The following is a 23,432-nucleotide window of genomic DNA, read 5'->3' as shown; positions in this document are numbered from 1 at the left end:
AATAATTGATTTCAAGAGTTTTGCCAAGTATTGAATATACACTACCAGTGACTTTGGGCTTATAGACATGGAGAATGATTGGAAACTTGTCTCCTTTCAAGCAGCAGATTGAAAATGCAGGTATTTATCTGAAGTAAAATTGATTTACCCATAGGTTTCTAATAGTGAAACAATGTATGATACTTTTTTCTTTGATAAAAAGAAAATACCAGCAGCAGTTTCTATTTATTCATCTCTGCTTCTCAAGGGTCTCTCCCACCACCACCAGCCACCCCAAAAAGCCAAAGCTGAGCTGCAGCTCATCTTCCCCATGAGGCTGGCTGAGCTGTCAGTGATGTGCTCAGCTGGCTGACAGGAGCCTTGCTCTGTGCAACTGAGGCAGCTTCTGTTTCATTTCTGAACAGAAGACCCTCTCATTTCAGTCCCTTCACCCTACCCAGATGAGATGAAAACAAACTCATCCAGAATAGGAAACATTAATTTTCTAATTCTTCTTCAGAGAGCACATTCTCACTCTTTATTGACAGCCAAGTTAGTTGAAATGATAAACACAAGATCACTTTAGACACAAAATCTGAACACACACTTCCCATTATGTTATCTGCATGACCCTTCTGACATGATTTTATTGTTTTTTAAAGGCTCTAACTGGAATTATGATTTACTGAAAAAAAAAATAGGCCCCAACCCTCAGTCAAAGTTAACCATGTGTACAAAACCCCCACAGAAATAAGAGACTGATGTGTGCACAAAATACACCAAGCAAATAGAGTGGAACTATAGAGAGGTAAGCCAGGCACGTTCTCAGAATTCCAGGAAATCCTGAGGAAGGCAAGGGGAGCACTCAGCTGCACCACCCACTGCATGAGCCCGAGGTGGGTAACTGTGGCAGCCCCTGAGGCGGCAGCAGCTCATGTGGCAGGGAACAGAACAGGCACCAACACCATCTGGTAGGTGCCTGCCTCCCATTGCAAGCCTTACTGTGAGAGCATGGGGTGTTCCTGATGGCACAGAGCCTTCTATTTCCAAAGACAGTATGTAAACCCCAGAAGCTTTAAAGTTTTGTTTTTTAGAAGTAGTGCTGTATTGGCATTTCCACAAGCAACAGTCTGGCTGCAAGCCTGACATGCGTTGTGACCCTGCAATTTCCCTTCCCCACGTTAAGTAACCAACCCACCACACTCAAATTTTTCTTGCTGACAAAATGAAATATTCTGCAGACTGCATCTCTCAAAAGGCCAAACATTGTACTCAGTCCTATTTTGATTAAAAGCATTATTTTGCACCAATACAAGTGGTGCAAGTCCACATAAAAAGATTCCTTATAAAGCAGTATTTTCACATAATTTTACAACAATATTATCAAGTTTTAATTAAATTTGGTTCCAATTAATGCATTACTTTTTTATTTAAATGATATTTGTGAAAATTGAATATTGACCAGATGCTGTGAATTTCTGCTTAAAATGAGTCATACAGTGAAGAGGATTCAAAACCAGAACTCAAAAAAAGAAACTCATTCAAAGATGTATTAAATGCAGAAAGAGTGTGAGTACAAAGCAGAGTTATGTAAATGAGATATAAAATCCAAGTAATTTTGTGAATCTTCATATTCAACCAGATACATAAAAAAACCTTTCTTGACAGCATTCATCTAAAAATACTTATGTGAACCTTCAGCTTTTAAAAATATTATTAAAATAAGGCCTCTCACTTTCCAAAATGTCAGAATTAACTGTGGAATTACCAAAGTTGACCTGGACTTCAAGAAAACCTTTTGACACTGTTTCCCACAACATTCTCCTGGAGAAACTCATGTCCAAGCTCATGGCTTGGACACATGGACTGTTCACCAACCAAAAAACTGGCTGGATGGCCAGGTCCAGAGAGTGGTGGGAAATAGGAGTTCTATCTAGCTGGGGTATGGTCACCAGGGGTGCCCCCAGGGCTCAGTGCTGGGCCCAGCCCTATTTAATCTCTTTCTCAGTGATCTGGATGAGGGGATGGAGCAGCCTCAGTCAGCTGCAGACACACCAGGCTGGCTGGCAGTGCTGATCTGCTGCAGGGCAGGAAGGCTCTGCAGAGGGATCTGGACAGGCCGGAGCAATGGCTGAGGCCCAGCTGTGTGAGGGTCAGCCAGGCCAAGGGCCGGGGCCTGGCCTTGGGCACAACAGCCCCAGACAGGGCCACAGGCTGGGGCACAGGGGCTGGGACCCTGCTGGGCAGAAACGACCTGGGGGTGCTGCTGACAGCAGCTGAACATGAGCCAGTGGTGCCCAGGGGGCCATGAAGGCCAGGGGCACCCTGGCCTGGATCAGCCATAGTGCGGCCAGCAGGACCAGGCAGGGATTGTCCCCCTGTGCTGGTGAGGCCACACCTTGAATCCTGTGTCCAGTTCTGGGCCCCTCACTGCAGGAAAGACATTGAGGGGCTGGAGTGAATCCAGAGAAGGGAAATGGGGCCGGTGGAGGGTCTGGGGCACAAGTCCTGTGAGGAGAGGCTGAGGGAGCTGGGGGTGTTCAGCCTGGAGAAAAGGCTCAGGGGAGACCTCACCGCTCTCTGCAACTGCCTGGAAGGAGGCTGGAGCCAGGTGGGACTGGGTTTCTTTTTCCCAAGTAACAAGGGATAGGACAAGAAGAAATGGCCTCAAGTTGCTCCAGGAGAACTTTTGATTGGATATCAGGAAACATTTTTTCACCAAAAGCATTGTCCAGTACTGGAACAGGCTGTCCTGGGAAGTGGTGGAGTCACCATCCCTGGAGGCATTTAGAAGCCATGTAGATGTGGCACTCTGGGACATGGCTCAGTGGTGGATTTGGCAGTGGTTGGAGGCTAATGGTTGGAGGGTTGGATCTTCAGGGTCTTTTGCAACTTAAATGACTCTGATCCACTGTCCCGAGGTTTGCTGGAGTATCACAATGGATGTCTACAGTCACAGTGCACAGACAGGCATGGGCAATTTAGAAATATTATGTTTGTAGTTTAACAGTGAGTTCATTTAACAAGTTTGTCGGTTAAACAGCATCTTTTACCATAAATCCACTACTTAAAAATATTACTCTCCCATTTTAAGACTTGGCTTAAATAACATATTTCAAATAGTTAAGGCCTGTCCATATAATTTAAGAAGGGGAAAAAACCCAATGGGTACCATAACAGACACTTCTACAGCAACAGTAAAGGTAAATGCCATTTACAGGAAAGTTACACAAGTATAGGCTTAGATACCTCCAAGGAATTTCTCATGTTTACAAACAAAAAAGCAAAAAAATTTTATACACCATAATTTAATACTTAGGGGCTCATATCCCTGAACACTTAAGTTATAGACTCAGAAAATAAATTCAGCAATTTTCATCTTGGAAATCTGTAAGCTTAATTTCAAGATAAATACTGGCTTGTTTCAATCTATATTCTACAGTTCAAAAGTCTTCTCCAAAGGAATAAGGAAGAACTGTCACCACTTCAGGTCCAGATACCTGCCAGATGGAGATTGGCTCAGTATAATTGAACTTTTTAGACAGGAGTTTGTTTTTTTTAAGGGCCTGTGAAATTTAAGAGGCACTTGAATATACAGTCATGACAGTATAAAATGTTCCCAGAGTTCTCCCAAGTTGTTTTCTATGCTTGCTGAGACCACAAAAACCGGTCACACCTTTCCAACATGGACTGAATCAGCGCTCTGCAAACAAAACAAAGGGAACAAAAAAAGTCAAACAGTACAAAAACTAACAACAGAAAGAACAACAGAGCTTTGGTTTGCTTTTTAAAGAGAAATTTGTAAAAAATATGATTGCATTTCAGAAGTAACATCCTGACATCACCATTCAAACCTTTGAAAGGAGAAGGAGAGATCAGAGTCTGTACAGGTCCCAGCAGGACAGATCTCTTTCAAACAACCTCTTCACATAAACCTTTAATGTATGATTTTCTGTTTCCACATTTTCAAATTTAAAATGCCTACATTGCAAAACAAATAATAGGAAAGCTTTCAGATGAGTCTAAAATAAGAAGAAAGCTTTCAGATGAGTCTAAAATAGGAGGAAAGCTTTCAGATGAGTCTAAACAAGGTAAAAATATGAAGCACTATATCTTCTTGTAAACCAAGAAAGAAGTTTAAAGCACGGAGGAAATCCAAAAAGAATCTGACATCTCTCACCTCTGCCTTTTCTCAGCAATTCTCAGTATCTCACAGACACCAGTAAACCTCTCAGACAGCTCCAGTGCCAAGCCACACTCCTGCAAGAGAGGCATGGCTCGGGCGGGGCCGATGGCCTTGGCCAGCAGCAGAGCGATGTTTTCCACCGTGATGCCGTCAGGGCAGCCCGGGCCCCCGTTGCTGACAGCGACCCCGTTCTGTGGGCTGTGCTGGTGGGAAGCTGTGCTGTGATTCTGTGCAAGATGCAGAACAAACTTCCATTCTTCTATGGTCTCTGGAATGGAACCTAGATGTAAAGTGAGTTTGTTACACTATTTGTAAAGCAAGGATTATTCTAGCCTAGTATGTACACAGTATCTGTACTTAAAAGGGAAGCTAGCTATTCTGTTTTGCTCTGAAATTGTAGGCAACCAAGCAAATTGTACACAGAAATGTATTGCCCTAACTCAGTGTAAAGATTTAGTGGTGAACATACATGGCTTCACAATAGTTCAGTATTTGAGGCTTTGGATTAAGTCAAGAGATAAAGTTTTGTCCACCTTAGGGCCAGAGTGAATTTTCTTACAAGTTCTGCCTTGTGGTACAATGCTTCATTCACCCTAACTCTGGGTGTCTGCACATGTAGTGGGGGAGTTTTGTGCTGTGCAAAAGGCTTCCTACTCCTCTGTCTACAACACCAAGGTTAGCTTTTATTCCCAACTGATAAATAAATCAAGATTCTTTAACTTTTAAGCATTTTCTAGCACAACTGATTTCACAAAGTACAGCATGAAGTTACAAGAGCACAACGCCATTTATGTGTTTCAAATATGCTGTACTATACACAGGGCTACAAAAACACTTCAAAAGATAAAAGTTGAATTCAACTTTGGGCAAACTGTTATATAAGGGCATTCCTACATTACAGAAGTATGTTTAAAAAGTTTAAGAATTACTAACCATCTTCTCCATTCAACAGGCTCAAATCATCCAAATGAACAATATTAGTAAAGGCTTCTGTTCTTCTATCCAGCTCCAGACAGAGAAAAAGATATCCAGGCCAAAATCTTGAATAAGAGAGTAAAGATTTCTAGGAACCAAATACTCAGCTCAAACCAAAGTCAAGAACAATCACATCAGTAAAGACAAAAGCAATTCAATTTAATGAATGTCATAAACAGAGAGGAATAACTCCCATTTGAAACATTAAATTGGACATGGAATATTCACCCTCAAAAAAGGAAAGGTTTTTAAAAAAACCCTGTCCAAACAAGAAGCAGATAGGTCATTCACATTTGTATCTTCTCAGGGTCAGAATACCTACTAACCAAGTATCTAGAATTACCAAGTTTTCTCCTTACCCATGTGATTTACAGATGTCAGCCATCTTCTCTTTCATCACAAAATCAGCTGGAAGTTTAATCAAGAGCAGAATGAGCTGGCTGTAGCCCCAAGTAAACAAATGTGATCTTGGCCTAGAAGATGAGAAATTCAGTTTTAAAGCATTATTGATTTTTTTCAGAACATTATGCCAAATTTATGAAAAGAGAGGAGGAAAAATGAATGAAACACCATGTGCAGTCTCAGCAGAGCAGCCACTCTGGAAGGCATTGCAAATAAAAGTTATTTAATCCTTTGGTTGTTTCTGCTGAATGCTGCAAAATGCTCCAAAGAATCAGTGATCCAAACTCTCACACAAAATCTAACCCAAACCCAGACCTGTTAAGCCTTTCTGCTGCACTCAGGAACTTGAATGAAACCAATTTACCTGGGATTTCCTTCCTCATCCACAGTGTTTGCCCTTTGTGGAGCATCATGAGAAACTGCCAAGCACAGCCAATCCAACCGTACAGATTCTGGCTGCAGAAGAGACCTAAGGAGAAATGGCCTGGAAAACAAAGCAGACACTAAAAAAAAATCCTACCAGTTTTAAATATATCAGATATGGAGAAGCAGAGATTGTGTGTGGACAAATTAACATTAAAAAAAAAAAAAAAAAGGGCTGGGGGAGTGGTATAAAATTAAGTGTGGAAAAGCCTCAAATAATTTATGTCTCTATAAACAGAGGCAACCACAGAAAATCAAGTTTGCAGGTTGACTTCCCACACGTTTGGTTTGGGGTTTTTTTGGGTTTGTGGGGTTCTTGGGTTTGGTTTGCTTGGAGTTTTTTTACATGCAATCTAACCCCGGTACTCTGAAGTGCAGATATAGGAACAAAAAAAAAAAAAAAAAAAAAAAACCAAAAAAAAACCAAAAAAAACCAATTCCATTAAAAGAGTTATTTAGTAAATGCCTTTTAAAACTAGATACTAACCTAACAAAAACTCCAGTCTAAGGCCAGCTACAACTGCCAGAATTACTTGGAACCTAATGCTTAAGAACACAAAGCAGACACACAAAAAAAAGCCCCCAAAAGCTAAAAGAAAAAAAAACCCCACCACAGCTACATGATGGAGAGAGCAGACAGATGAAAAGGATTCTACATTCCCCTCACCTTTTGTCCTCTGGCTTTGATTTCACCAGACTATCTAAATATGCTAAAAAGTGAGCTGGATCATTCCTGCAAAGCTGTTTAATATCAGAAGGCAAAATAGAGGGGTGGAACTTGATCAAGGGCCGAAGAGCTGTTTCCCCAAATTTTTCATAAAGCCTGGAGAAAGAAAGAGAATAAAACCTACTTTCAGTACCAAACAGCAAAATAAATTTTTCAAGATCTCCTGCAAATTCAAGATAGCACTGAAAGGTGATCTCTCTAAGAGAGTCCAGGAATCTTCATGACATGGTAAGTGAAGCAATTCCTGCCAGGAAGTTCAGATTTGGATACAAACCTTTGAGCATGTGCCAGCAACAGTGGGCTGTCATCCCATGGCCCCAGGTCATGCAGCAGCTTCAGTATTTTCAACATATCTTCACTTTCCATTGCTAAAGCCACTGGACTGTGACAAGTTATTTCTGAAATAAATCCGCACACAAGTTACAAGATTTGGGCATTTTTTTTTTCTTTAACCTGTCCTGGCCCTCCTTTCCATCCTTCTGCTGAACAACAGCTATTACTGCTTTCATGGGAAGTTCAACACCCACCTCAATCCCAATGAAATGCAGGTATTAATGTCCAGGCCCAAGTGCAGTCCAACTAAGGACAAACTGGGAATGCATACACTACTTTCTAGGGCTCACAGAATCCAAACAGTGAAGGGATTCCCAGAAACACAAACACCAAACATCAACCCTCAAAGCAAGATTGTGTGGTTTAACTGCTCTCAGCTGGAGCAGAATCAATACTAAGACTTTAGTTCACTCTTAAAAACAATTACATAAGGCAGAAGCTGAGTGCAGAGAACAGAAAACATTCTGTTTTCCAATATCACCATGAAGCTTTGGTTCAATAAAACTAAAGGGAGATCAAAAAGATCAGAAAGTATTTCTGTGGAACAGGGAAGCATGAAGTGATCACAAGCCATTCATCTACATGGAACCATCCACTCCATTCAGTTTTGTTTCATATTAATTACATTGCTTTCCAGGCCAAATCTTCTAGTGCAAATGCTGAAGCTCCTCCTCTCCCTTCTGCCTTGTTTCTACAGACTTCTGATTCTAATTAGATGCTTTTGCTCTTAGAAGCTCATATGTTTGTAAACAGGCTGGGATCACTACAGTGCTCCATTAACAAGGCCCCTGTAACTAACAGGTTTGAAGTTGCAGAGTGGAAGGAGAACAATCTCTCTCCAAGGAGCCAACAATTCTTTTTTTTTAAGAAATCACAGGTTATTCTGAGTTAAAAGAGACCCACAATAATCATCAAGTCCAGGTGTTAAGAGAATGGTGCACACAGGGCTTGAACCCACAATGCTGGGATTATTAGCACTGTGTTCTAACCAGCTGAGCTAAGTTCTTCCCAAGGGAAGTACCCAGAGGAAAAACAATTCACCAAACAACCCAAAACCAGAACAAAAACTCCCACACCAAGCATCCTCCCCTGGCAAAAGGAAAATCTGCAGACACAATTATAAGAGTCTTCAAAGTTTGGTGGTTTCTTTCCTCCCAAACAGCCTTATTTTCAGTTTAAGAAGCAATACAACATTCATCATTTACCTTTCAATCCTGCAATGTATGTCTCCCATACATCAGGGCTGGTGGCACACGTGGTTATAATACACTGCTTTACTCTCTTTAAATCCAAAAGGAAGAAGTAGCTTTGCATAAACCTACAAGCCAAGGTCCCTGAAGCTGATGGTGGCAGGCTTCCCTCAGAGCTCTCCTCAGCCTCAGCACTCCCAGCAGAAAAGACACGCAGCTCAAAGCACAGAGTCGTCAGCTCCATGAGATCTTTCAGAACGTCAGGCTCAATGGCACATGGAGGAGACAGCTGAAAGCCACAGCCCAGAGGCACAGTCACATCAGTACCATTTTCACACATGGATTTGCTCACACAGGTTTCAGCAGTATTTTCCTTTTCAATACAGTCTTCCAAAATATCACTCTGTTCCTTGTCTGCTGGGTCTCTGTCAGCTGGAGCCACTTGCATGTTCTCCTCCAGGACTGCCCTCTGCTCTTCAGCACACACAGTCTTGTTTTTCTTAACAGACAAAGCAGAATGCTCCTGGCTGAATTTTTCTTCTAGATGGACAAGCCATTCCTGTAAGACCCTTCTCATACACTGAGGTTCTAACAAAACCAGGGGATCCTGGAGCTTGGCTCTGCAGCGTGAAAAACAAGTTTGCTAAGTTTAACAATTATAAGAAGCCACAAGTGAAGTTTCAAATATGCTTTGTGTAACTATACTCCTACACTTGACTTGGACTCAGTTGTTAGTTTTTTTGTGATTTTGAGTGCATCAAACAGAATTGAGGCTACTTTGCACAGTCTACATTTAAACTCAGCACATTTTGAGCTCCCTAGGATTTCTTTCAGAAGGAATTTTTATTTGTGATTTTGATTTTTTTAAACTATGCCTGTACTTAAGACAAAGGGATAATGCTAGAAGAGCTTTTAGCTTTTTGCTTGGTTTCAAAAAGAGGAATCAAATTATTCACCAAATGAGATCCCTTCAGGTTATGTTAACAGACATTTAGAGCATCACTCTTACATGCATGTAAAACAAATAAAAAAAGAAAAATTTTAAAAACCCAATCATTTTTTTCTGCCAAAGGCCTACATATCTATACAGTAAAAAGTTCCTCTGCTTACATAGTTTCTGCAGTTGCAGCCTTGAGATTTCTCAGATGGTCCTCCTCAGGAAGCTGGCAGTTCTGGGGTTCTGACCTAGAAAAGCACATTCATTTCAGTCTTATCTGATATATTAGCTTCAATAATTTACATGAGGATTTCCTGAAAAACTTCCTCAACACTAATTCCTTTATTAAATACAAAGCTATCACTTGTAAGAAGGAACAGCTCAACAGAAATTATGGATAAACTGGGCATGAAGAGCAACAGACAATACTATTTTGGTGGCTTTCTATTATTGCTTCTACTGCAGCTACAGTAGATTTCTGCAGGTACTGAAGCAAAAACAGTACCATGCAACTGTAAGAAAGTTAGTCCAAAGTGGTAAATAAGCACTGGAATATCAAATTACTCAGCTCTGTGCTCATTGCCTCATCAGCTCTAAAAAAGGACTTGGGAGAACCACTGAAAGCCACCACAGGAATGAAGGCAGCTGGAAAAACCTGATGCCAAGTTTACTCATTCTGCTTGAAAGAATTTTTTCTTTCCTCAGGACATCAGGCAAATGATGCACAACTGCTAAGAAAATGTGATTTTCACTCACTCTTTTTCTTCCTGGGGAGATGCTACTGGATTAAGAGTTAGTTCTGGCAGCTGCTCATCATCCTTTGCTTCATGCTTCCCTCTAGATTCAGGACTTATATGAAGTGTGCCAATCTTTTCCGTGGTTTTGCGTACAAAGCTGGAAACACTGGGAATCACAAGTTCAAACATTTAACATCAGGAGTTCAGAAGCAAACAAACCAAGCACTCTTCTTTCAAACCATCATTTCAGAGACTTTATAATCTGAAGAACTCTTGAGCAAAGGATGAGAGCAATGATGATCAACAGGGACAAAACTTACTAAGAATGTGCTCAAAATCTGTACTCCAGTCACGATTGTGTTTTCATCACAGAAACCTGAAATGTTTAACACTCCTGCTGGAGAAACAGGATCACATACCAACATCAGCCATAGATTTTGGACATGTATTTGTGATTAGTATGCAAATAAATGCAGGTTGGCTAAACTGCATTTTAAAGCTTTTAAACATAAAGCATCTTTAGGAAATTATGTCACTCTTGGTGGCAGGAAACCACTTGACAATGCTTCAAAATAATTCTTCAGATTACAAAGCTCACCAACAACATCCTTTTCACTCAGCAGTCCCTATTCCTTCAGGTATTTTATTGAAGAGAAAGCTCAATGAACATACCAGAACTCAATTATTTCTACCACTGCCATGAAGAGAACTATGTCAACAAGATTTGGACAGAAAAATAAGCTTCCTGCTTTCTGCTCTAGAACTAAAAAAAAAAAAAAAGAAAAAAGAAAAAAAATCCCAACTCAACATAATTAACTGTAAATAAGATAGTATTTTATTTAATAATTAATTGCATGCAGGGAATACTTGAAAATGTAGCTTTCATTGTTAACAGAAACACTTATTACTAGTAAAGTCCTCAAGGCTGCTTATGGTTTAGAAAGAATTCAAAACATTGCATGTACTTCTGATGTTTATTCTGAGCCCCTCACACTGCTGACAGCAGCAACAATTCTTTGTTGCAGGGCACAATTACATACTGAAGTGATCAAGGGATCAAGTCTGTGCAGTTTTTCAGACCACTGCCAGGCCAGAGACATTTTAGCTAAGTAATTAACATACAGCACTTTCATAGAAATTTTAAGTGAGATATATAACACCATTACCTTTGTATTTGTACACCCACCCCCTTATCCTCCATTTTTTTTTAAAAGAGATTTAAAATACTTATATAAAAAATGGATACAGATCTAATTGCAGCAGGTATAAGCTACCATTATTCCATAAGTGTTTGGGAAACCAATTAGATTCACTGAAAAGTTCATATGGGGATAGGACAGACCACTTTGCAAGTGTGTTTTAGCAATATTTATCTGCTTTGAATGTTTTAATGTTTGTCCCTATGCAACATAAGAAGCCTTCCCCCTAAGATACAGGAGAGCAAAATCCCAAAACAATATTCAGTGAGTTTTCCTTTGAATACAAACCACAACTAGAGTTCACAGGGTAACAGTAAACAATCCTAGACATGTAACAACTATTAACTGTTTAAAACTGAGGCTGAAGCCTTGGCTCCACTGAAGTTACCAGCAGCTCTTTGTATCTTCACTAGAGCCAAGATGAAGATTTAAACTGCCTGGCGAACCTGACTGCATCTCTGGTGTTCCAGTTCAGGTGGAACGTTTGCAGAACAGAGTGTGAACTAAACCACACAATGCTAAAAATCCAGGGGACAGAAGAGGGCAAGATGTAATGGATGAGTGACCCTGCTGCATGTTTTACCTTTCTTTGACAGCTTGGAGAGAGACGAGAGGAGATGGGGAACGGAATGACAAAGGAATACTGAATGGGAGGAATGTCTCATTCCGGTCAGCCTCAACCACCACAGATGCATGAGATACGTTCTCTGACAAATGCAATTGAAATAAAAAGTCATGAAACAGTGATCTGGCAAAAAAAATGAAATAGTGAAACGACCTACAAGTCACCAATTCATTAATGGATAACCTGCCCACTGTACCTTCCTTTTTAATACTCAAGAACACATGGAGCCAGGTTTCAAGGGCCATTTCACTACTGACTTTGAACCTAGTTAAGTCTGCTTCATTAATAGTGTTTTGCCTTTACAGCAAGAAAAATAATCATCAACAACAGTATGAAAGCTATCTCCCAAAATTAGACTTACAGATCATTTAGAGGACAAAACCTTAATTTAATCCACTGAGTTATTTATACGTCTAGGAAAATTAAGTATTGTGGCATATATCAATTCACAACTGATTGTAAAGTCAGTTGTGACCATGATTTCCAGAACCTAAACTACATGTGAACAGAGAGACATATAAGCCATGGTTAGGATATAAATCACCCTGTTATTTGAAGGGAATTAAAAATCTAAGTGAGTCCACAGCTCTCTGGCCTTTGGCAAGAATCAGAAGAAATACAGAACCACTGACTACTTCCTTTTCTCTCCCATATCCCTAACAGTATTTACAATGTGTTTTACTCAGTAATTTCCTGTTACAAGCACACACTGTATCTTTAAGTGATGTCAACAAGAAAAAAGGATCATTTAGAGTCAGGATGACACTGCATTTTGCAACAGTCAGCAGTAACCACAGCGTTGAAAGGAAAAGATGCTGCCCTGTTACAGAAAATCTACCAGCAGAACCCCTCAACAGTGCCTAAAGGTCACAACTGACTTTACAATTAGCTGTAAATAAGGCTGCTTTTGTTCATCATGCAGACTAGAAACCTAAAAACTCATTACATCTTATGTCACTGTGAGCAGAGGAACACTAGGTCCATTTCTTCCAAATACCAAATCAAGTACTCGTGCTTCAAAAAATATCTAGAATTTCTCTGCTTGGAAATAATGAGTGAATTTGTCATCTCTTGTGGAATACACAGAACCTTTCTATCTTCTGACATTCAAAAATTAAGTCACCTGAATTTTGACTTTTAATGATGGGAATGATGCACTTCAGAGTTTCCTCACTTGTTTTCGCAGTGATGCAGGTAAAGAAGCACATGTACACCTAAGTGTATCTTACTCAGCAGGACAACACTACTGACAAGTAGGGGACTAAATACCAATTTCTGCACTCTCCCTCCCCTGTATGGCTTCCTCCAAAGCATCCAAATTCTCTCCATCCTCAACCAGCACCCACTCCTTGCAAAAGTTAAAAAAATAGCCTTTTTATAGGAAAGCCTCTCTATCACACTTAGTTCCAAGGCAGGTCCTCATCATCCCAAGTTTCTGCATCCCCTCCCAATCCCAAACAGAGCAGAGAACAAGACCCATTACAGTCTCACTCCAGCTTAAGCCCAGTGACAGGCATTTGTCAGAAAATAAAAAAGCTCCCTGCATGGGCTAAATGATAGTTATTAACTATTCTAGCACCCCTCCACTAATGTTTGCATGTGCAAGAGATGATCCCCTGTACAAAGCAGACCCCGTGACAAATTAAGGACACTTATCAGAATCCTTCTGCTTTCCCTCAAGAAATCTAAGCCAGAATCCAGACTAAGAAATTATTTTCTGGAACAAATATTACAAAAAGATATTGGCAGCAAACAAATCTTGTTTGAAGGTCAATTGATATGGGTATAGACAGCTGAAAAAATCTTATCACTAATGTTCAATTACACATGGAGAGGGGGAAGTTGGAGTGAAGCCCATGCTTGGTAAAGCCCTCTGGACCTTTTGTTTCACTGGGTTTTGTTTGCTTTTAAGCCAGGATTCTGTGGAGGCAGCTTTTCAACCCAATGTTTCAGGAAGGATTTTGGCTGGAAGGTGAGGTGACTCTTTCAATTGATCAAATTACATGTATTAATAATGAATAACTTGAAAGTGGAAAGTAAGAGCACAGAGCCAACGCAGTCGAATTCCTGTGGAATGAACAAATACATTCAACAAACATTTTCATTAAGAAACATTACCAAGTTCTAGTTGTTCATCTTCATGGTGTGCAGGAAATTCTTTAAGTCTCTCATCTTCTGAGAATGTTTGACTGTGGAGAGAACAGGAGTCTTCATCTGACTGACTGCCCCTCCGACTGATAACGCGGTAGATTCCAGAGTCTAAGACACTGAAGCTTTCCTGTCAGACCAAGGAGGGGAGTTACACAGCATGTGAGTTGCACTCCCTTGTTCAACTTTCTGCCATGAACTCAACCAACTGTACCCACACAAACAACTTCAGAGCATTTCATAATTCCCTGCCTGGAAAACTTCTGTTTAACAGAGTACTTCTACCATATCCAGAATGGAAAAGGGCACAGATGCCAGCAAGTGTGCAGGTCAGTGCCTTTAAAGAGATGTGTGTGCTGCAATTGCTTTTAGGAAAGCAGCCTATGGAAAAACTGGTGCACCCAGTGCAAGGCAAAACCCACCTCAGCTTTAGTCCTGCAGTCAAGAGTGTCACTTCCCCCCTTTGTAGCTGCATACCCAAGAATCTGTCCTCCTGCTGGTCAGCCATACCCAGCTAGCACAATTACAGACTCCACAAAACAATTCAGATTCAGGACCAACACACTTTTTTTTGCTCATGGTCAGTCTACATGGTTTACTTTCACAGTGGCTAATGAAGAAAAACTTGTAAATACCATCAAAAATGGTATTTACATTACTTGGCTTTTTAAACTTTCCTTTTAAATACTGTTAAAGTGAAAGCAGGAGCTGATATTGTATCAACTATGAAATATTTCCCCTTTCTTGAAAAGCAGCTGTATATTTATCAGAAATATGCTCTGATTTTTTTTTTGTTTTGAGCTTTCTCCTTAAGCTTCTTAGAGTGCAACAATTTTTTACATAGGGCTAAGATAGCTCTGAGCACTCAGACATTCATTTTCACCATATAAAACTACAGTTATAACCAAGACTACCTTTAGTGAAGCACATTAAAACATTAAACAGAGCTGTGGAAAAAGCCATCTTTGTACCAATCTTTGTCCACATCTCAGCCATTAGCCCTAAAATGATGTGGGAAAGAGGCAGAGGTCTGAGCTTACAGAATGCAAGTAGTGGTGTTTCATACCTCTACACCACACTTAGTTTTAGAATGCAGCATTTATGGGCTGTTGTAGACAGGGTAGAAATGAAAGCCTCATCTTCCAAGGGAGCAAATGGGGTGACTTCAAGCCATACAGATAAAACCTGTAGATAACATTTTTGGCACTACCAATACACGTACATGAGATGATATACTGCTCCTTCTACTGCTGCATGCAGAATCCAGAGGTTCCAACTTTGCAATCAGTTCTTCCAGTTGTGCAGCGAGATCTTGTTGGGTTGAAGCATCCAGCTGAGACTTCAAGTGCTCCAGCTTGTCTAGAGGCAGGTTTTTTCTTGCCTAAAAGCACCCAGTGAAACAGAAGCATTATTATTTCTAATGGACATGTGAAAACAAAAGATACCATATGTGCAGGATGATTTTCATCCTTAAAGTATAATGTTTAAATAACTTGAAAAATTCCAACAAAGTGAATCTCAGTGACCATGAAACTTAGTGGAGAGGGGGACAGGAAAGACAGTGAAGTTGTATTGCACATTTATTTAAAGAGGTATTTACTTACTCTGCAAGAAACAATTGAATTTTGGAAGAGACAAGAGACCCTGGCAGCGAGGGTCCAGAATCCTCTTCTCATCAGACGCTCTACGCAGCGATCGACCGGCAGCAGGGAGAGGTGCACAACTTTCCCATTTGTGTGCAGACAGAACAACTCACTCTTGTGAACTGCAATATCCTGAATATCTGCAAAACCACACACAGGGCAATACCTGAAGGACTGAAGGCATTAATCAACACTCTTTACTGTCTCTGAAAGAAGGTGAAAGCGTATTCCCACCTGACTGCAAATGAGTGCAGAGCATGAGATGCATGGGGAAAACAACCACTGAGGACTGCTGACCTAGCACCTCATCACTATAGAACACACTGTCAAAACTTTCCAGAGTTGCATTTCTAGAAAACATTCCAAAATACACTAAATTACCAGAAAGTTTCCTTTTGCTCTGAGATGAAAAATTAAAGCCTGACAAAGATGATAAATATATAACTGTTAGCTTTAAAACAGACTGAAAACAATCACTGGTAAAAAAACAACTTTGGCCTTCCAGAAGTTTTCAAATACAATACTTATGCTTTATGCAAATGCTCCACAACAAAGGTACTGCAAACTTAACACCAAAATGGGGAGAAAGGGAAAGACTGACTGATAATAACTACTGGAGGACTCTACTTATAACCAAATACACCACTGTTTATGAGGCTTCACTCATTTGCCAAATAAATATATTCCCTCTATGCAATTTAGGCAGGTTTTAGGAAAAAAAAAAACAACCAGGTTTTAAACTTTCAGCAGCCAGATTATCCCTCACAGGACACTGACAATGAGCCTGAGTAAAGAGGAACAGATACTGCAGGTTAATCACCTGTATTTTAATTACTGTATTTTATGAGTCACTCTACACCATGTTTTGTTTCTCCAGAAGCATGTTTTCTGATCTATGGAAGGAGGGGTTAGCTGGAGGAGGCACAGAGATGATTAATATTCAAGGATATACCAGATAGATGACAAGTTTTTAATAAATATTCTGCAATCCAGCTGCAGAAATTGAGCTTGAATAGCTTCCATGTTAGGCAAGGACTTCAGGAATGACTAGTGTAACAGACAGTGTTACAAAGAAACATTTAAGAACTTTACCTTTAACTTCACTCCAGAGTAAGACTTGAAGGCTTTGGGGAAGAAAAACATAAATGCCTCTTTCTGTCCAGGTCACCACACAGTGCTCACTGCAATTAAAGTATGTGTTAATGAAGCAACAATCAATTGTGATGAAATAGGTAAAATTTAAAAAAAATGTAAAATATGCAGGGATTGCATTTGCTTAAGCATAGCAAGTGAGATATGAGACAGGTTTAGCATGACACTTGGGAAATTCTTACGCAAAACCCTGAAGCTGGTAATATAAATTAGGAGAATATCTAATTTTTTAAGCCTACTTTATCAACAGGAAGCTATGCTGTCAATACTCACGTCAAATATAGCAGCCTGGAGAAAGATAAAGATTGTGGAGAGCAACTGGAACCAGTATAATGAGGATCCTGCCTGTAAAATAAAATTATCATCAACTACAAGCATAACTACAATACCATTACCTTCTAAAGTTCTTAATCCTGTGAATACATGGCTGGCTTAAATAAATATAGTCTCATAACAGCAGCATTCATTATGCTCACAGACATAGCTGCAGAACCAAGGTTTTGGCATTTTTGATAATTACTGGCTACACCTCTCAGAGAAGACTGTATTAAGATGACAACTAGGATTAATGTTTGACTGAAGTTTGACTGAAGCAGGAGTTGATTTAGTCTTTTCAGTCTTAAGGACATCCCAAACAAGTGTAACACTGATAACACTCGCGTTTCTACCTGAGAGTAACAACAGGAAGAGGTGGAGATGAGAGCAGCTGCTTGAACTGATGTGTGCTTTGCACTTCCCCATCAAAGTTCACCTCCCACATCCTCGAGCCAGGTCGAGCACAGTATATTAATGGCTGCTGATTCCCACTGTTTTTTCCAACAGGGAAGAAACATGCTCCAAATTCCCCATCTCTCTCTTTATTACCAATCTTCCAGAACTTCTCTCTAGAGGGGAAAAAATATACTTGTTAAGGAAGGCAGCATTAATAAAAGCTCTAATTAATTGTATGTTTTTCTTAATCCCAGCTGCTGAATTGGTTTTGGTGCTTAAAAAAATCTGTAATGAATATTACAAAGCCTACCCAAAGTTTATAGAAGACAGGGTGCATTCATTAGCTGAAATGAATACTTAGATCAAAGGGGTTTTTTTCAGCAGAACCAGTTGTTCAACCTAGTGATGGGAAGGTGGGAACATTCCCAGAAATCATTTCCAACATGAAATGTTGGGGAGAACAGCAGATGTTGTTTATCTTGATTTCAGGAAAACTTTTGACACTACCCCTCCCAACATCTTCAGAAACAGACTGAAGGAACATGAGCTAGGTAAAGAGACATTGATGTCATTTCAGGAACTGTGTGTGACTCTGAAGTCCAGTATTTCAGAAAGAAAACAGAACTTGCCTTTCAGTATCACATAAATAAGTGCGGGTAAGTGAAGATATGAGCAGCCTTCCATCCAAATAATCGAGCTGAACCACCCGAGAATCTACAGTGGTTATAATCTGGACAGGAAACATCACAAAAGTAGCTGCAGCCTACAGTCAAAAAAGGAAAAAAAATGAGAAAACATGCTGGTGGTCTTCAGTTCAAAGTTAACTGTTTCATTATGTTAAACCAGCAAAACTCAGAAAAGACTCATGTATGCTATGAATACACAGCATGAGACAGAGCAGTGCCTTTCTCCTCTGGCTTTACAAAGCAAGGCTACAATGCTCAGAAGCACAGAAATCTAAATCCTCCTTTTCCCAGAACCAATATTGAAGATTCAAGAGAGTCATGTCCCTGTAGCATCCAGATATTTCTTTATAAAGGGTTTTTTCCTGTAACATTAAGAGAGGGTTTCATTCCTGCTATTGAAAGTTTTGTGATTTTTTTCCAATTCTCCCCACAGGTACATTGAGCTACCAGTTTTATGGAAACAGACCAGAGGGATTAATTGATACAAAAAACAACTTCTACTGGAATTAGATTGTTCACAAACTCACCTTCTCTCTTACCCTGCCACAAATTATCTACATATTATTTATCCTACCAGTGTCTCAGTTTGCATGGCTGGATGAACAGTCTCAGATAAGACTTATGGATAAGGAAACTACTGGGAACTGCATTTGAATTTGCTTTCAGACAGTCACCATTTTTGCCAGCTTAGAGTTGATTTCCCTTCTTAAGAATATGACAAAGTGCATTATCTGAGAAACCCAACAATCCTGTTCCTTTAACAGGTGTGAACAGACACATATTCCATGGGCCTTGTCCTTTTCTCCTCCCACAGCTGACTTTCCTCCCCTCTCTTTATTTAAATGTAATAATGGTCTTGCTATTTATAAGTGAATTTTCCATCAAAATCTTCTATGAGGGCTAGAAAGCACCTGGATGAACACAACTACTTCCAGGTTCTGGCTCCTTTGTACTGATTAAAAAGAAAGCAGAAGCAAAAGCTAAAGAACACTCAAGGGCTAGAAATCAGGCTGCTATCACTAACAGTGAGTCCTTGGCACAGAATGTAAAGCATGTAGGCTCAATGACCACCTACCATTTATTTTATCCAACCCAGACATTTAAGAATGAGAGCATCCAGACAAAGCCAAACAAAATCAGAGTCTGGGACTGCTCTTTCTCTGACCAACAGCTGAATTGAGGACTAAACCAAACAGCTGAATCTGCAACTGGAGTCTAAAGAATCCAATAAGCTCAGAAACACCAAGACCCTTAACTTTGATACTTGTAAATTCCAAGAAGCAGGAGATTGACCAGTTTTTAATTCTGAACATTTGAAAGCATTTTCAAATTGCATTACCAAAATAGACAGAATAAGGATGGGGTGAGTTCATGGGTCAGGATTTCTATGGTTGTGTCAAGAGACTGATTCTTCATCCCAATAGTTAAAGCTACCAGAACTTAATTAGCTTAATTAGTTACTTCGATGCTCTGTTCCACTTTGGCAAAATAAACAAAGAGATTCCACACATCACCCCCTGTGAATGAAGCTCAATCAAAGTATGCAACATTTTACCTTCCCTTGTTTCGAGGTGTTAATCTTGATGGCTGATACTTTCCCCACATGATCTCCTACAAAAACTCGAAGGGCAGCTGTATCCCAGCACAGAGCTGTGACTTTCCTGCCCTTATGCTCAGAGGAAACATAAATCCGTTCTGGCTTCCCACGACGCTCCTGGTTCAGCTCCCACACCACTACAAGGCCTTGGCTACAACAAGTTAAAAGGAGAATACAGGTTGAAAATAAGTCTTGCAAAGTTTTATCAGTTAATAAAGATGCTTTTTCCCAAAGAAAGAGGAGACCCAAGCAAAGCAGCATGCCTCAGAGCTGGTTCTGTTTGAGGCTGCATAGTTTCAACAAGTGTCACACTTAATTTTGCAGAAGAATAAGTGTCCTTCTTTGCACAGCAATGTATAAGCAGCTTTGTAAGGCTATTCTTACAGTTATTACACTTGCAAGTGAGGATGTGGAAAAACATTTAAATCGATTTTAATAAATATAAGTGGAATTAACTATAAATCTCACTCTACCATGTTAATGAAAATGCTTCTTTTTATGCTGAAAGGTCTCAGAAAGACACTTATCATCATAATTTCACATGCATGAGCTCTGCCATAGATGTTCAGTTACAGAAATAATACTTAACCTAGAATTACTACTCCAGAAAAAAAAAGGCAAACTGTCTGTGCAGAGAATTATCCTGTAGTGGCCTCTACCAGTTAACCTGATAAATGAACTCTGAGTTCTCAGCAGCTGTCCACATCTGAAACTTGAAGCTTCTTAAAAATATTAATCCAGTGCTCAGGTCTGTGAGTAGACCACTCACCTGGTGGCAACAGCAACATAGTCTTCATCATGCAAACAACAGGCCACCCGGGAAATGGCACCTTCCTGAAAGCAAGCAGGGCAGTAAGAGCAGGTGAAACTTGTTCTGTACTGCCACTACCCCCGTGCAGCTTTCACCTTTAGACATAAACCAGATTCATGCCAGCAGATGCTACCACCCTGCTGAGATGTGGTTGGTTCTTCCTGTTTGCTTGGGTTTTGTTTGCAAACACTGAGTTTACTCCAAGATGGAGCTGACAACAGCACAACAAAATCAAGAGCAAGGACTGCAGTGCGTTCTCTGATTTGGGAAGCACAGAAATCACTGCTCTGTCCTCACACCTTTGGAAGCTGTTTTGACAGAATTACATTTGGTGCTCCCAGCCTTAAAAAACTGGCTGCATTCATGCCATACTGGAAGCAGCAGTGGCTCCTAGGAAATAGCTCCTGGCTGTACAAATAACAATCCCTGTTTCACAATCTCTTCCAGCAACAGTAAGTCAGTCTATCTTTACTTATCCAGGTATGCCACAGTTCTAACACTCAAACACTGGCAGTTAGCTACTTGTGAGTTGCTCTGGTTTCATATTCAAAATTTTCTTCTAATCCTTAAATATTCAGGGGACTTTGCTACTGCTGTTAAAAAGTAAGAATTTGAAAAACAAAGGTCTGACACTCTGAAGTAATATTTTTCACACCTCATGAAATCTAATATACCACATACTCTGGGGATACCCTCCAGAACCACAACCTATTTTAAACACAGCAGTCCAAAACTTCACCTTCCTTGGACAACCCAATAAGCTGAAGGCACCTAAATAAGCTGAAGGCACTCTGAAAATACATTAACTTGAAATAATGTTTCGTTTCTAGCCTCATTTTTGGAATTTTTCATTAAAAACTTTTATCCTTACCTTGTGAGTGAGAAAGAGTCTTTGCTTCCAACCATCCTTCTGGATAAGGTTCAGTCCTCCTCCTGAGCTGCCTAGAGCCAGCCATCTCTTTGACACATCTATACATGTGCACTGAGGGAATAAAAATCAAAATGCATGACCTGGTAAGTTCTGATCACAGCATCTTTTTCTTGCATTATTATGGTGGGTTTTTTAAAGGCTTCATTGTTTGCCAGCTGTGTGTGCCACTCCTGAACCACTGGCAGTGAAGATCATTAAACAATCAGTGTGGGCTGTGCCAGGCTGTGGCACCCACAGCTGCATGAAGGAAACACACACAGAGCAACAGGGTTCATTATCTTCACTCTTTCTTCCCAAAGTACTCCCCCCCCCCACAACTAAGATATGCACACATCCCAAAAAGAATTAGATTAATCCTATAGCTTAATCAAATAATTAGCCAAATGGGGTCATTACTTTAAATTTTAAAACTAAAAAAAACCCATACACCACAAACTCACCTTAAGACGACTGGAATCCAACCTGAGTGCAGAAAGCAATGGATCCAAACACTCCAACTCTGCCAAGACATGGTTGTAAGAGTCTGGAATTACTGGCACAGAGGCCATGGATGCACACGACTAGTGCTGCTCACTCATGGGTGTGTTATGGCTTCAGCTTTTAGCTGCACCTGCCAAAAATAAAGTTCTTCATTAGCTCACTTTTTTTTCATTTGAGCTGGTGTTCTGTGCTTAAAGAAACACCAAGTGTTTTCCTACTCAAAAACCATCAGGTTTCAGTTCACCAAAAAGAGGCCCAAGGGCTGGAAAATAAGACTCCTGCTCTGAGGGGTTTACTACACTGCTCCATTTATGACAAGTTTTTCTTCGAGTTCTTTTCTGAAAACTTAACCTATTGGATAACCCACCTGGAAATATTTAGACTGTAGTTATATTTACACCTGTCTGTGAAAAAAAGTTAACACACACCTTGTTTTCTGGAAAAATTCACTTTTCCCCACAGCATGCAATCTTGATTTGAAAATAATTTTCTCAAGGAAAACATTTAACATTGGCATTTTATAACTATATCATATCTTCCCCCAAAAGTAAATTTAAGGACTATTATTCTCAAGTTATACTAAATTTAGGGACCATTATTCTAAAGTTATACTAAATTAGCTGCATTTGTGCATTTTGATACAATGATAAGCTATCCTCTCCACTGAATGTCTTTTCCCACATTCAACAGATAACACAGAGTGATATCCAAGAATTAAATAACCACTGAAATTGCAACCTCGCATTTTTCCTAAGCAGCACATACTTCAAAATAACTTCTCGTGGAGTTTAAAGTTTAAACTTGTACGTTGCTTAACAAAACGCTAAACCTGTTACACTGCACAGGCAAGTCCGGGAATTTCTAAGTACCCTTTAGGATGCGGTCCCATAGATTAAGGAACTCCCTCCCAGAAAAGCTGTCATGGGGGGAATTTACATTTCCTCTAAAGGAAAGCGAGCGCTCACTCTCACCAGGCACTAGGAAAAGGGAAGAAGCACATTTAGCCAGCGAAACTAAAAGTTATTGCTTGTAAATTCTCAAAGCGTCTTAAAAACCTTAATGGCCACTTCTGCCGTGCCCGCTCCGTGCCACATCCCGCCGGTGTGGCCTGAGCTGAGCCGCGACCCCGCGGGACCCTGCCTGCCGCACCCGGAGCAAGGCGCAGCATCGCAAAGGACAGAGGAACCCCCCGACCCCTTCAGAAACCGCGGGGAGGGGACGGGAGCCGAACCCGGGCAGGGCACAGGAACCACGACTCGCTCCTACTCCTTTGCCCTGCCGCTCCCTCACCGCGCTCCGCGCTCTCCCGGTGCCGCTCCCGGTGCCGCCTCCAAACAGCGCGCCCACGTGACCCGCGGGAGGGCGGGGCGGGAGCGCGCGCCCGCTCCGCGCCGCATCACGCGCCGCCCGCGCGGGAGCAGCAGGAGGAGCAGGGGGAGGGGGAGGAGAAGGAGGAAGCGGCGTAACGCGCGCGCGCACCCGCCCGCCGGCCACGTGACGCCGTGACGCGCACGGCGCCCCCTCCCTCCCGGCGCGCGGGCCGGGGCCGAGGGGAGGCCC

The 23,432-nt window shown here is 40.8% G+C and overlaps 1 protein-coding gene across 1 annotated transcript in view; it reads right to left on the bottom strand.

Moving 5' to 3' along the window:
* Positions 1 to 508: 508 nt before the first annotated feature.
* Positions 509 to 23,432, bottom strand: part of HPS5 (HPS5 biogenesis of lysosomal organelles complex 2 subunit 2) — a 33,582-nt gene continuing 10,658 nt past the window's right edge. Inside the window, exons 5-26 of the mRNA XM_064714876.1 lie at positions 21,833 to 22,002; positions 21,333 to 21,443; positions 20,420 to 20,484; positions 19,609 to 19,801; positions 17,993 to 18,130; positions 17,325 to 17,536; positions 16,930 to 17,001; positions 16,597 to 16,685; positions 15,466 to 15,644; positions 15,084 to 15,242; positions 13,832 to 13,991; positions 11,672 to 11,795; positions 9,909 to 10,055; positions 9,326 to 9,400; positions 8,231 to 8,835; positions 6,967 to 7,090; positions 6,633 to 6,788; positions 5,907 to 6,026; positions 5,500 to 5,613; positions 5,099 to 5,205; positions 4,160 to 4,445; positions 509 to 3,682 (exon numbers count right to left, since the gene is read on the bottom strand). Coding sequence (XP_064570946.1) covers positions 3,622 to 3,682; positions 4,160 to 4,445; positions 5,099 to 5,205; positions 5,500 to 5,613; positions 5,907 to 6,026; positions 6,633 to 6,788; positions 6,967 to 7,090; positions 8,231 to 8,835; positions 9,326 to 9,400; positions 9,909 to 10,055; positions 11,672 to 11,795; positions 13,832 to 13,991; positions 15,084 to 15,242; positions 15,466 to 15,644; positions 16,597 to 16,685; positions 16,930 to 17,001; positions 17,325 to 17,536; positions 17,993 to 18,130; positions 19,609 to 19,801; positions 20,420 to 20,484; positions 21,333 to 21,443; positions 21,833 to 21,940 — 3,405 coding nt within the window. The 5' untranslated portion in view covers positions 21,941 to 22,002 and the 3' untranslated portion in view covers positions 509 to 3,621. The remainder of the gene's footprint in view (positions 3,683 to 4,159; positions 4,446 to 5,098; positions 5,206 to 5,499; positions 5,614 to 5,906; positions 6,027 to 6,632; positions 6,789 to 6,966; positions 7,091 to 8,230; positions 8,836 to 9,325; positions 9,401 to 9,908; positions 10,056 to 11,671; positions 11,796 to 13,831; positions 13,992 to 15,083; positions 15,243 to 15,465; positions 15,645 to 16,596; positions 16,686 to 16,929; positions 17,002 to 17,324; positions 17,537 to 17,992; positions 18,131 to 19,608; positions 19,802 to 20,419; positions 20,485 to 21,332; positions 21,444 to 21,832; positions 22,003 to 23,432) is intronic.

Source organism: Zonotrichia leucophrys, chromosome 5 (genome assembly GCF_028769735.1).
Source record: "Zonotrichia leucophrys gambelii isolate GWCS_2022_RI chromosome 5, RI_Zleu_2.0, whole genome shotgun sequence".
Classification (NCBI taxonomy): domain Eukaryota; kingdom Metazoa; phylum Chordata; class Aves; order Passeriformes; family Passerellidae; genus Zonotrichia; species Zonotrichia leucophrys.
Note: the sequence above shows the minus strand (reverse complement) of the source record. Positions and strands in the feature narration are given on the sequence as shown.